The 15019-nt window shown below is 46.7% G+C and overlaps 1 protein-coding gene across 1 annotated transcript in view; it reads right to left on the bottom strand.

Moving 5' to 3' along the window:
- Positions 1-15019, bottom strand: part of CFAP47 (cilia and flagella associated protein 47) — a 3369192-nt gene that overhangs the window by 2168502 nt on the left and 1185671 nt on the right. The window contains exon 36 of the mRNA XM_069639370.1: positions 14311-14445. Within this exon, the coding sequence (XP_069495471.1) occupies positions 14311-14445 (135 nt within the window). The remainder of the gene's footprint in view (positions 1-14310; positions 14446-15019) is intronic.

Raw genomic sequence — 15019 nt, 5'->3', positions numbered from 1 at the left:
GTATTTATGTTCTATAGGCTTGCCTGGCAGGGGACAGCGCCTCGGGGAGGGGCAGCGTCACCATTAAGTCTGAAAGGGTGAGGCCACTGGAACCAGAGGCCTTTTTCCTAAAGACTGACACTCCCGCGAATTCGTGGGAGCTTCAGTATTTAGAAAGCAAGGCCTCTGCTTCCAGCGGCCTCACGTTTTCTCCATAATGGTGGCGCCGACCCACGTGCATCACTTGATTATAGGGATGCCTCGCAGGTGCGGCGCCACCATTATGGCTGAAAGGCATTTTTTTCTGAAGCCTGAATCTCTCGCACACGAGCGAGCGCTTCAGGCTGTAGAAAAAAAATGCCTTTTCGTGTAGTGGCCGGGGCTGCCAGGGGAGATTAGTGGGCCCCGGCAGGGCCCCGCCTCAAAACAAAATTTCGGAGCCTGCCGGGGCCCTGCCCCGGCAGGCCCCGGCCCACTTAAAGCCCTGGGTACTCATTTATCGACCTCAGAAGGATGAAAGGCTCAGTTGAGGCATTTAAGAACAGACAAAATCAGTAACTCACCCCCGTAAGTGTGCCTGAAATAAACCTTTAATGAGTCTAGCAATTATTGCATAGAATTCCAGAAAGACACATTATTTGGTATTCCTATTGTTTCTTATTTAGGGTCAGTGCTGAAAGTGTTAGACATGTGGCACTCCTGTTCTTATTTTTCTTCTATTTTGAAGGGGCCCGAACAAGAAAGCCAGCCACTCCAGAAGTAAAGAGCCACATGGTGCTGGCCACAGCCCAGGAGCTTGCATTAGGAAGGAAAAAAAAAAAAGTTGATTTTTTCATCCTGATTTTTTTCGCAAGGGAGTCCTCTGGCAACCCCTAAATGACGTCCCTGCTTGACCTTATCCCGCAAGCCAGCCCCTCTGTGCAGCTTAGGGGTGCCTTTCTGGTCCAGGACTGAACAAGCCTGAATCCGTTGACCTTCCTTCCAAGTCTGGCTCTCCTTATCTCTTCTTTACAGTCTTTCTTCCTCCTCCAGTTGTCTATTCATGACCACCTCTGTCTCACCCCTTTTCCACGTATTCTTTGTCAAATTGATATATTTGGTCCAATTGTGCAGATAGCTCTTCAACCTTTTTCCTTCTCATGCCTTCCTGAACCCCTTATATATTCATCACCGTCATCCAAACTATCTACCAATGTTTGCTCCCCCCTACCACTACTGAATGTTCCATCATACTCCTCCTTTGCCTCTCTGACAAGGGTGTTTATCGATCTTCAACAAGGGTGTGATAAACACCTAGTTAACCCAAAATCTACAGATGGTAGCAAGCTACGGCCATCAAATAATAATAATGCAGTCCTAGTGGAGACTCGTCCAAAAAAGGGCCTATACTAAAAAATGTACTATTGCCAATCCTTACCACTTAATATACATAATGTGGGGTAGTGTTCATGAAATGATATGTCAGGTTGTTCAGGCTGTTGGCCTCCCTTCTCCACGTTTTCAGCACAGGACAAGGCGGTTTACTTGAGCAAAGCACACACTCTGGCTTCTTCGGCACAAGCACACAGTTCCATTACCAGTATCAGGGCCTTCTGTGCCCAAGTCTCTTTACTTCTTAAAAGTCTCTTGATTCTGGGGGCCTGATGTACAACACAAAGTTCTTTTGCTCTGATAAGTCTTCAATTCGGGTGATTCACCCTGGATCCCCCTTAACTGGACTCGGATCCCCCTTTGTACAATGTTCAGAGAATATTCTTTCTCTGGTGACTCCCTGTTCACCCCGGATACCCCTCAGCCGGGCTCAGACCAATTTCAATTTGCATTAAACTATCAAAGACTTTCGAATGTGCACAGGGTTTAGCTTGACCCGTTGCAGGACCCCCTCTATCTCAAAATTACCTTCTCACAGTTGCCAATCAGATGGATACCTAACAGAGACCTTCGAATGAGCACCCACGTGGCGCCGGACAACTGTCTAGGGTATCTTTCATGGCCTCCAAAGTTCCGTCACTGTCAGGAATCTGAGGAAAGCTTCAGGTCGACGCTTCTTGCTTGGCAAGAGGCGATAAACTACATTTCCCATGAGGCGTGGGAGAGGTGTAGTTCTTCGATCGCGCGCTACTACAGCTGCTAACTAGCAGCAACGGTTAAAACTCGCCGCTGCCCGTGCCTCGGTGCAGGTAATTAATGATTGTCAGCACGGGCGACGGCAGCTTAGGAGCAGGCATGCAGAAATTCTCAGACGCCGAAGGACTCTTGGAGTTTCCCCGGGCCGCGACGGTGACAAACAGCTGAACAACCACGGGCCGCGGCGGTGAAGTGGGCTCCCATAAGCTTTGGGCATCGCTCTTCAGGGTCCGGATGTCCTTGTGAGGCATCCGGACCATCAGTTAAGTGTTTTCATATTCTGGAGTTGCTATATGCTTATTAATTGACTACTTCAACGTTGTAGTGGATGTGTGAGGTAACACGCCCTAAGATACATGCCATGCTTTAGACACGCCATGTGTAGAAACATGCTATAAAACTCTGAACGGATAAAACTGGGCACTGGGAAGGACTATGTAAAGAACTCGCATGGGTCCACACCGTACAAGGGCATGTTCGTGTGTGTCTTTTTTCCTAAATCATTGTTTTTGGCTTCATTGTGCCCGACGGGCCATGTGTCTCGTGTCTTCATAAAAAGGGACACCCTTTTGTTTGTATTCAAGGTGCATCTGAGGTATGCAAAACAAATGAGTAAGTTAAAGTGCTCACACTCAAATACATGAAGAAAGGAGGGCCACCTGGCTCGGCGTACCTTACCCTAAGGAAGAACACCCTGACCCTGGCGGGGGTGCCTATCCCTGGGTTGCGAGTGATGTATCGCCTACTAAAAAGATATAGAGGAGAGTGCTATCCCTCAACCTTCTATACTGGTGGCGGTGTCTGAAGGCAGACACGAGTAGTCCAACAGGGACATCTAAAAGGTGGTAGACTCCAGCAGGTTGGGCAGCGTGCAACAAAACTTTGAAGATTAGATCTTGAGGCTGCCAAGTCTAATACATGGGTACAACCTGCGAATCAGGTCAACTGCTTATATTCCATCCAGAATGTACAACTTTAATGATTCCCGTAGGTCACTGTGGTTGGAGTGTAAAACAGTACTGATGGAGAGACCACTGGAGGGTGCAGTAAAACAAACACAGCCAAAGGGCTGTAGGGCTAAAAGGTGGCTCTTATAAAAATGTGTAGCTCACTCTGTGAAGATGTGTGCTACAGTAAGTAATTTTTAGAAAATACAGTCTCTTTAGTTGGTGTAAGAGAGATCACAGGTAGGTCATGAGAGCCCTCATGACCGAAAGGGGTCGACCGGTTTCGATGGCGTGGGAGATTCAAGCCATCTTCTTCAGGACCGTGACTTGAAATGCAAGCGAGTTTGCCAAATGTTCAGATAGATGCTGAACAAAAAGAGAGATGCTGGTGTCTCCTGTGGGGAGACAGAAGGGAGGGGGAGAGAGGGAGGGGCAATCAAACAATGGAAAAGAGGCTTGCAAAGTGGAGTTTAAAGAGCTATTATGATTCATATGTAATAAGTTCATTACAGGTATAGGAGGTCAGGTTAGGCGTTCAGGAAATAGAGTTTCAGGTTCAGGAATATCGCTGTATTGTATGTGTTTGCTTGTGTATGTTCCCCTCCTTTCCTTTGTCACTCCATCCCCTTTTCCCTAACTCCATCTTCCCCCCCCATTGGCTGCCACGTGGCTTCCTGTGATATCAGTCTTCAGGCGCCCATGCCAACGACGGTGGGAGGGGTCAATCTATTTGGCTTCTGTGGTTCGGAAGAGGGGATTGAGACCCCTATTCCCTCATAAGCTTGACAGTCACTCCTCTGGTTTTTTTATTATATTCACGTTGCTCATCACATACGTTTCACACACTGTTCTCTGTAGATTTTTTCATACAATGTTGCTGCTTGCAACCTTGGTTCCAACACAGGCTGGTTTGGTATCAGTCTCTCCGACTCATAGGCTGGCTGTGCGGTCTTTACTGGAGCTGGTTTGTTGTAGGAGCCAAGGACAGTACTACAGCGGCACCCGCTCCTCCCCGCCTTGGTTATCGACGCAGGAGAGCCCCGGGTACCTGCGGCACACAATGCAGTTTTGTTCAGCTTTAGTCTTAGGTTACTTTTTTTCCAAGGTTCACAAAGTAATGATCTGAAAAGGTGAAGGGCACTTCCCTCCATGCAACCCTCTCTGGTCTTGCCATCTTTCTCCTCGTATTAAAACTGCCATTCCTCATTTGCTTTGCCTTGCTCAGAGTGTGTTTTCGTGCTCCACCTTTTATCGGTGTGGGGAAGTGTGATGGAAGTCAGGTGTGTGTAAGGATCAGTAATTGCCTGACCATTGTTTGGGACATATCTGTCAGGTATACGGCTCTGGTGTTAGTCCGTTTTCGCTCATTGTGAGCTGTCCGCGAGAAAGTGTTTGTGTCGGTAAAAGGGGATGGGGGATTTAGTTCCTAGGTATCCTAACCTGGGTAGGATGGGGAAAAGGTGTTACAGGGAAGGGGCTACCATGTCTCACCATCTGGTCTCCCACAAGACCCCCCCATCCAGATGATCCTTCTGCACTGGTCCACCCCCGGAACTGGATCCAAAAGCGATGGCCTTGTTCTGGCCACCTAGATGACAGATCCCCGGGGACTAGCAGGTGAGACACCTTCAGGTTTCTCACAGCGCTATACAAGTGCAACAATAAACCATCTCTTTTCTGCCAGTGGCTCCCCTCCTCCTTGATTTTCTCTCTCCATTTGATGTAATCCCTCCTCTTTCTCTCTCCTCATGCTGCGCTATCTCTCCCTTTCTGCTCTCCAACATTTTCCCTTTTCTCCTTCACTTGTCACTCTGCTGCTATTCCCTGCATTCACAATCAATTTCCTAATGCCCACATACCCGCTCTGGGTAGCCCTCCAATTGTACTCTACTTGGGTTGTTAATTAACCCTTGGTGTGTGGTATGTATGGTAACTGTGCTCATGTTAGAAGCAGGCACTGTGATTGGTTTGAAGCTATACAGACTTCCATCCAAATCACAGGGTGAAGTTGTACAGTGAAACAATTCACGGTACCAAGCACAACCGTTATGTAATCGCTGGCCACTATTTTGGAATTTCACTGTCCTCTCTGTCTCCTGACTCCCTGCTGGTTCCATAGTGGCCTGCTGACACATGCTACTTGTGAAAAACAAGAGTGTTTCACAACCTACTCCCTGGGGATCCCATACTCAGCTGGCCAGGGAAAGGCCCTTGCTTTTGGATCCCGACCTTGAGGGTGGACGAGCGAGGAAGGATCACCTGGGGAGGGGGTCCTCGAGGAGTGGGGGGAGAAGCACCTAATGGTAAGACATGGTATCCCCTTTTCCCACAAGACATTTAACCAATATCCCCGCTGATTTTATGGGAAACTACAGCTCCCATAATTCCTCCCCACTTCACACTGACAACACTACTGAGCTGAGGAAGATGAGGAGTGAGGCTAGGAAGTTTACCTCTACTGACTTGCAATGTCTGTCCCTTTAACAAGACCAGGCAGAGTCAGGCACGTAATCCTAACTATACACACCTGCCACTTGTTAACACTCCCTGTCAGGATAAAAGGTGGCATGCACAGGCACACTCGTAGTGAGGCTGGGTACGAGAAGGAGAAGCTCTTTCGGGGCTGATGCAACCCAGGCTATGGAAGTTGGAAGGCCAAGGGGCTGATCAGCAGTTGCGAAGAACGAGAGAGAGTTGGGAGAGAATTTCGGGACGCCGTATGCGTTCCAAGACTGAAACTGTGTGTGCGGAAACGAGAAACCTTCAAGGTGCTTCAAAGCGGCCCGCTACCCTAACGAGTGCACGACTGATTTGGGAAGGAGCAGAAGAGGCATTGGTAACGGCCTTAACTGCTACATGAAAGGCGTTGAAGAAAGAAGCCCAATTAACACGACCAGTGAGTTATCAAAGGCAACAAAAGCCCGGTTTGTGTTAAAAGCAAAAAGTAACTGTGACCAAAAGTTGAAGGTTGCGCATGTGCCGATAAAAGGTGTAATGGAAAGAACAATTTCTGAATTGTGAAGAAAGTATACAAAGTAACCGAGTGGTCGTGCGAGGCAGAATTGCACACTTGAAAGTCTCTGCGAAATGTTCTGAGTTGAAGTGTATTAAAACAGGAACCGAAGGAAAGAAAGTAACCGTGATTCAGAACGAAAGTTGAATAAGTGAAATGCAAAGTATGCTAACTCTTAATATGCGAAGTGGGCAAAGTGTATGAACTTTGAAAGAGGCCAAGGGGGTAAAGTAAAAAGAATAAGAAACTACAAATACCAAGAAGTATTGGTTTTGCATATAAACTTTGAAAGAAGTAAAGAGAATAAGAAACTACAAGTACCAAGAGGCATTGGTGTTGCAAGATAAGGAAGATTGTTGATTGTTGAATAGTTTAAAGAGAGGTTGAAGTGGTCATGCAGAGGTCTATGTAAAATCCTGGCAGTTTCGAAAGAAAAAAGATATAAAGACAAAATGTGCAAATGGGAAGCCTCACAAAGAGAAAGACAGGCTCGAGCCTGACAGAGGGAAGACTGTGTTGAATTGTGGCAAAGTAAAAGTCAAGAGCAGAACTGTGTATTTATGACAAGGCGTACGAAGCCTAAGGAACTGGTTAAACTGCCAAAAGCTTGAATCCCAAGCCTGAACTGTTGAATTGTGCCAGTAAGCCAAAGTGTGCAAGACTGAAAGAACTTTGCCATCCACCTACACTTTTTAAGAAACTCTCGAGACCCGTGCTGCTGAACGTGGGCAAGGGAGTTGTTACCTAAGCCATTCTGACATTTCTTTTAAGACACTATTTTTCATTTTGTATTCCCTTAACACATTTGTCATATGAGAAGGAGGGCAAGGTTATTTTTTGTTTGTTGTATAGGACTTTTTATTTTGACTAGACCGAGTAGGACATATTTGTTTAATGGTCGAGACTACTCCCATTCTAGAATAAGGGCCAGTTAGGAATTCTACCAACCCAACCAAAATACCAAAATAAAGGTTTTTGAAACTTGCATCTATTGTGTCTGTGTCTACTATGGATACCATGCATCCCTTACATAATGCAGAATAATTGCTAGCTAGTCTTGAAGGCCCACAAGCTCCTGCGGTTTGGTCTAGACTATGTTCCCATACAGGCAATGGCCAATGCGCTGCTTCTACATTCTCTCAGTCTCTTCTTTCTGAATCCAAGCCAAATATCGAAGTCCATAATGGAGTTCTTGGATTGGTCTGAAAAAAGAGACTATGGATGGCATAGAGGCCTTGGGGAACCACCTACCACCCCCACCTCCTCTTCTACTTCCCCTCACTCCCGAATACCATCTTGGAAGCCCAAGTCACAGAGCAGGTAGCGGTTCCCAGCACTTAGGGTACACTAGTCCTGACCATATAGCTTCTACCTTGAGATCACATCACACAGCCTGTGGTTGTTGATGTATGTGCCAGAGGGAGAGTACCATGTGCCAGGTCTGTGGCTGCTCCAATGCCAGAATCAGAGTTAATCAAATGCCAGGATGGGGTTGCTCCAAGGATACCTCTCAACCTGCCGAGTTGTGATGGTGGATTTAATCAGACATATTTTTTCTAGAGTGTGAGTGCCCACTAAGTGTCTGGGTCTTGCTGTGAGGGTGACCTTATTCCAAGGATGGTGACTCACCAGCGAAGGTGAGTTGAGAGGTATGTCGAAGTAAGGGAAGTGGCTGCATCTCTGCCAGGTCTGAGGCAACCCAATGCCAGAAATGGTAGTCATGTGCCTGGTCTGGGGATTTTCTTCTGCAGGGATGCAACTTAAGATACAAGACTGGGGCATTTCTATGGAAGTATATCTGAACATGTATGTGGGCTAGTGCAGAGGCTGCTCTTGTGCAGGAATAACGATGTTCACACCTCAAACTGGGCACTCTTGTGCCATGCTGAAGTTGCTTATGTGCAAGGTTGGGCTGCTCTTGTGCTAGTCTTGAGCTTTCCAGGTCATAGTTGTTTCTGCACCAAATAGTTCTAGTGCGTTAGTGGAAGGCTGGGCTGGGACTTCACAAGTGCATCTGGTTGGTGCTGTGCCACAATGTTCTACCAACATTGTGAAACACTGCGCATGTGGCCAGGCTGAGTTGGTGCACATGTGCCATGGAGGGCAGGTGTCTGCGTTCCTAGATGGGTTTATACAGAAGGCCAGCCTGGGTAGGTATAAGCCACATCAAGTCTCTTATCATTGGGACAACAACACCTAATGTTCTTGGAGCTGGAACTCGTGCGGTGTCCTCTTTCAATGGAAGTAGGTTCCATGTGTTAATATCCTCAAAAAAATATCACCATACAAAAATATCGCCATATTTCTGTGGCAATATTAAGCCACAGAACCTGCGGGGGACACCCCTGCAACTCCCATCATTTTTTTCAATGGAGCGGGGGACACCCCCGCAACACCCGGTCCCAAAAACCCCATAAATTATCCCCACTAATATCGCCTATGGCCTTACCCCACAACCATATATATGGTGATATTATTGGTGGGGATAATATTACCCGATACCTGGAAATAGGCCAGAGATAGAAAAAGAGCACCTATGTGACCATACTGAATTTACAAGGCTGCATCTCGGTGGAAGTAAATAGTGATATATATGATTTTAAAACAGAAACATGTACAAAACATTGCGAGCACCATTAAACGTCATTTCATATTTTAAATGTTTGCATGCCTGCTGCTTCTTACATTTACCCAACCCAGGTTTAACTGAAAGTGTATATCACTGCACTGTGCATATATGCCAAAATGTCCAGTTTCATTTGGAGGTGCTTATAGAGTTGTTTTTTCTTTGTATTCTGGTAAATTAGTCCAGTATTCGCGTGTGTGTGTATCTTCAGCAGCTATAAAAGCATGCAAAGTGCCAACTGTAAGGAAGGCATGGTATCAAAGTAAGACAGACAAGTGATCATAGTTCAAAGGTGTTTATTGAACATCAGGGGTGTGAAAAACGCCAATCCAAACCTAAATCTAAGATGGGAGCAAGCTACGACCATCAAAGAATAATAATACAGTCCTAGTGGAGTCTAGTCAACTAAAAAGGACCTATACTGAAAAAAAAAAAAAAAATGTATTGCCAATCCTTACCGCTATGCTACAAATAGTGTGGAGAAATGTTCACAAAAAGAAAGAAGTGTTCACAAAATAAGTCAGAATGTTTAGGCTGTTGGTGCCTTCCCCATGTTTTTAGCATGGCACAAGGCAGGTCACTCCAGCACAGCACACTCTTGGGCTTCTTTGGCACGAGGTCACAGTTCCTTTTACCAACATCAGGGCCTTCCGCGTCCAAGTCTCTTTTATTCAAGGTCTCTTGCTTCAGAGGGCCTGATGTACCAGAAACAATGAAATAAAGTTCCTTTCCAAATATTCGAGTCGGGCGATTCACTCTTCACCCTGGATCCCCCTCGGCCGGGCTCAGATCATATTTTCACAATTAGCTTCTCTCAGTCGGGTTCACACCAACGTCATTCGCAGACATCCCTCAGTCCGGTTCACATTTGCCACTGCATTATCTTCTCGGGTGTGTTACTGTTCACTCAGGGTAACCCTCTTCCGGGCTCAGACCCCTTTTCTACAATTAGTCCCCCTCAGCCGGGCTCAGACCAATTTTTGTTTGTAGACAATCAAAGATTTTCAAATGTGCACAGGATTCAACTTAACCCACTGCAGGACCCCTTCAATTTCACAGTTCAATCATTTTTACACGCTCAGGGGGATACCAAACAGAGACCTTGGAGTGAGCACACACGTGGCGCCGGACCACTCTATATCTGGTACCTATTTCGGTTTCATTAAGTTCAATCGTATACAAGTTCTCTTTCTTCATACAATGTTGCCGCTTGTTACCTTGAGCATAATACAGTCTGGTGTGCTATCAGTTTCTCCAATTTACCGCTGTGCTGAACTCACTGGCATTGCTTTGCTGTCGGAGTCAAGGACAGTACCACAATGGCAATCGCATTCCCCCACCTTGTCCATCAGTGCGGGAGGGCCCCATGTACCTTTGTGACACACAATACACCGTTCGGCAGCAGCAATTCCCGGTCTTATGTTTATTTTCCTTGAAGCTTCTTGAAAGTCGCGGTCTTTGTCGTCCTCTCTGGTCTCGCTGCCTTTCGCCTCGGTTTAAACTGTCATCTCGGAATTGGTATTTCCTCTGGCATTTTGTCTTGCTCAGAGCGTACTTTCATGCAACGCCTTTTATCCGTGTGATGGAAGTCAGCTGTGTGTAATTATCAGTAATTGCCTGACTCTTGTGTTGGGACATGTCAGGTATACGGCTCCGGTGTTAGTCCGTTGTCGCTCATGAAGAACTGTCAGTGAGAAAGTGTTTGTGTTGGGAAAAGGGGCCGGGGGTTGAGTTTCTAGGTATCCTACCTGGTAGGATGGGGAAAAGGTGTTATAAGGAAGGGGATACCACATCTCACCCTTTGGTGTCCCACTTCCACTCCCCGAAGACCCCTCATCCAGGTGATCCTCCCTCACTGGTCCAACCCCAGGAGCTGGATCCAACAGCGATGGCCGTGTCCTGGCCATCTGCATGACAGATCCCCATGGACTAAAGGGTGAGACCCCTTTAGGTTTCTCAGACACCCTTCTTGCTTAATGGGCCCCATAGCCATCAACGACTGGACCAAGCCTCTAGCAGCATGGTCTTCTGGCACCTCAGCCAGAAGCCTTTCGCCCACTTTGCCTCGCCCATCACACAGTTGCCCAAATACAGGCTGCCACAAACCAGAGCTCACTGTATCCTTCATGCAGAAGGAGAAAAGGACTGTCCTCCCGGACCCATGCCATACCTGGGAACTCCCCCATTTACGCAAGCTTTGTGCCAGAACTCTTCACCTGACAACTCCTCTGGTTCTCTCCCTCCCTACACTAGGTGGTACCAGGCATGCCAGATGTAGCTCCCGCACTGCCACGCCTCACCATTCCATTCACACCTGAGATCCATCACACCCCTACCCTCACTGATCCGCTGTCACCTTTAAAGCAGGCGGTAGCACTTAAATGTGCTTTGTTAAACATACTCTCACTGGGAGGACATGCAATTGGGATCCATGACACCATACTTGACCACCACCTCAACATCTTGGCCACCAGGGAATTGTGGCTCCACAATGCCTCAGACCCAAAGCTCTCCCTGGCCATCCCGCCCAGCTACACCATCTACAGAGCAGACCGTGTTAACGCCCCAGGAGGTGGCGTTGCTCTCATTGGCAAAACTTCCTTACAGATCAGACCCACCTCTATCCCTCCCATTCCTGGATATGAAATACTGTTATTCAAACTCACTACCAATCCCCAGACCACTTACACCTTGCTGCTTCTGTACCAGCAGCCAAACCCCACCAGCCTCTCTGACCTTGATATCCCAAGCCTAATCACCCTGTTCATTAAACCAATGACTCGTTATTCTGGGTGATTTCAAACTTGGCTTTAAATGATCTAGGAGATCCCAAAGCTGCTGCACTCACGCAAGCACTAGAAGACATGAACTTCTCCCAACTGATGATCTCCCCTACCCATACCAAAGGGCGCACATTGGATTGGACCCGCTCTACCAACACCACCATCAACATCTCATCCATTAGTACGGTGCCATGGTCTGACCACTCCCTCATAGAATTCAGACACTCCCTCTCCAAACCCCTGACCGCAGCTGCACCCCTAGTGAATCCAGTGCTGGCCCGCAATACCCAGAATCTCAAAAATGAGATACTCAAGACCACTCTCCTGTCCATGCCCCCCCACTCACTGAGACTAGTTACAAGAGCCCACAAGAGCTAGCCAACATCTAACCCCAGAGTCTCCTCCATACCATGGATAATCGTGCACCGATCATGGCCAAACCACACAAATTACACAAACCTACTGACATTTTGTTCTCAGAGGAGCTTGTCACTTTGCACAGAAACAAAAGAAGCCTCGAACAACTCTGCAGGAAACACCCCACACCATGAAACACTTGCCAAAGCCACAATGACATAAGAAAGCAGTCGTCACTCATAAAGCAAACTCCTTTGATGCCGGAATAGCCCAAGCGGGATCCAACACCAAAGAGCTCTTCTCCATTCTGAAAGAGGCTAGAGAACCCAATCCCCATGCCCGCTCCAACCCTGGTAGATAAAGCATAGTGCACCACCATTCAATCTGCCCCCTCAAACAAAATAAACACACTACATGCTAAAATCACAACTAAAAAAGTACTACTCGCTGCCAAACTCCCCACACCAGAGGAACTGAGGTATCCACCAGCGGTCAAGCCCCGCTCGCTCCCACCTTTCACCAAAGTCACACAAGAGAAGGTGATGGAAACCATCCTCTCCCTAAAACCTTCCAACTGCAAGGGCGACGACTGCCCAGCACATATAGTTCAGCTCTGCGCACCCACTCTAACCCCCATTATCACGACTTCGTAAACGCCTCCCTTTCATCCAATAAAATCCCCTCCAGCATAAAATCAGCTTGGATCACCCCTCTCCTCAAGAAACCATCTCTCGACCCAAACATCCCTACTATCGCCCCATTACGATGGTGCCCTTTTTACTCAAAATACTAGATGGCCCACAAGGGTTCCTAGAACAGCACCTCCTGCTAGGAACGAGACAATCTGGCTTTCGCCCAAAACATAGCATGGAAATAGCACTTCTCTACCGTAAATCCAAATGGACGACATCCGTGACTCAGATAACTTGACTATACTTCTCCTAGATATTTCTGCAGCATTTTACCTCGTAGACCATGATACCATCTGCCAACACCTTGTGTTGCACTTTTATTTCTCACCTGATGTCAGAACCTGGATCGAATTCTTCCTCAGCGAACACACCTCACGGGTTTTCATTGGGGATGCCGCCACAGTTCCTATATTAGTGCCACTGGGTGTTCCCCAAGGCTCCTGCCTCTCAGCTACCCTCTACAACACCTAGATCAAGTCCCTATTCGACCTTCTGGACTCCCTCAGGATCATCTACACCAATTTCGTAGACAACACCCAAATCCTCATCCCAATCACTGGCAACCACACTTGTGACTCTGACACCATAAACAAAGTCTACGGTACCATCCAAAACTGTATGGCTTCCCACAACCTTTGCCTCAATGATGACAAAAGCGAACTGCTCATTGTAGGCTCACCCTACTGGCTCAAAAGCCTCGATATGGCCTTCTCCACTTTCTGCATTGATGGTGCTACAATAACAGTCCTGAAACACGTTAAAATACTGGGTGTTCATCTGGAAACAGAATTGACCATGAACAAGTATATGAATGCATTGGCCTCAACCACAGCCCACAACTCCAGACTCATCTCCCTGAGCAGACACTTTCTCCGGGAGCAACTGCCTTACCCTTGCTAGAGCTCTCAATTAGAAAATTGGACTACTGCAATGTGCTTCTCATGGGCACCCCAGAAACCAACCTGGCTAAACTCCAACTACTAGAGAACAAAGCCTTGCGCCCTGCTCATGGCCTACGCAGGTCATATCACATTTCTCAAAACCAGGTGAGAGGTGCACTGGCTACCCCATCAACGCCTGCATTTACTTAAAAACACTGTCTATTGCACATCACTGCATTTACAAAGAGGCCCTCGTCTGCCACAACAACAGCAATGTCGTGGAACAGCATGTGCGCTCGCTAACATCTGCCACCAGCATCTCACTACTCGCTCCTTGATACAATAAAAAGAGGGCAGGAGGTGTCCATTTTTGTGTCGCAGTGCCCACCCTCTGGAACTCTCTGCCCCCGCACATCAGAAAAGAACATTCCTACTCTAACTTCAAAAATCTTGTAGAAACTGCCTGTTTAACAAATATGACTAATGTCTTCTGATGCTTTTCTCTGTACCAAACGATGTGATACCCCGGGTCTGGGCATTTAATACACGTAATAAATAAATACAAATAAACCTCTCCTGTTCTACGCTGTCCTCAACATTATTTGGTTTTACCAATGGCAGGAAATAGAAATAGTATACATGCAAATGTGCTGGTGTTGCTTTAAAGAATCTGGTCAGGCGTTTCTGTTACTTATCATTTGCTGCCCTGGGTCTGTACCATGTACATTTGTAGGGAATGGTAGCAATATTTTGAAGTGGCTTCGGTATGTTTGCAAGATACAAGCAGCACATTTAAATTACATTGAACATGACCTTAAATAAAGGAGGGCTTTTTGCCAGCAGATGCCCAGTGACAACAGCACATTTCCCTGAGATATACATTCATATAAAAAATATCGACCTACCTCTCTGGCAACAGTAGAATGGAGAGCACCATCAAACACCACTGTTTTTTTCGGTACATACAGAGGCATCTTCTCAAACAAGTAGACACACAGCATGAGCATCAGGACAGGGTTCGGATCACATATGTCTGTGGCCTGAAATAGTAAATCAAAATATGAATTCAAAATGAAAAGTCTGCCATCCAAGCTGAGACATTCGACAATTTATTTTTGTTTCCCATGCAGCATTTCATCTAGAGTGTCCCAGGGTCGATCACTCTGAGACACCTTTTGAAGAGGACCTTTAAGGGGTGTCAAGGCATCATGAAGTACGACACAGTCAACAGACTTAATGTTCAAATAAAATATATTTATTAACTTCAATGTCAGGATGTTTGAAGGCCTAACTTACCCTATTCTACAGTGGGATTTTCCTACCTCAACAAAAATAAAGAAGGTCTGAGTCAAAGTGTTCAAACAAAAAGTCTGTATGTGTCCAAAACCTACCCATGCCCTCACAATTACCCAATGTGTAGGGATGTCAATGTCAAAGGAAATCATGTTCAACTCAAAGTTTTCACCACCTTCCAGCTCACAGCTTACTTTCAGCTCCCCTTCCTCAAGCACAAGAAAGTTCGATGAAAAAGTCTGAAAGGTTTCCTTTTCTCAGTTGAAGGTGATGTAGTTCAGAACCAACCCAGGGGTTCTCTTCGCCAAGTTTCAAGTAACA

Source organism: Ambystoma mexicanum, chromosome 7q, assembly GCF_040938575.1.
Source record: "Ambystoma mexicanum isolate Mex_15411 chromosome 7q, UKY_AmexF1_1, whole genome shotgun sequence".
Taxonomy (NCBI): domain Eukaryota; kingdom Metazoa; phylum Chordata; class Amphibia; order Caudata; family Ambystomatidae; genus Ambystoma; species Ambystoma mexicanum.
This window is presented reverse-complemented; position numbering and strand designations above follow the sequence as displayed.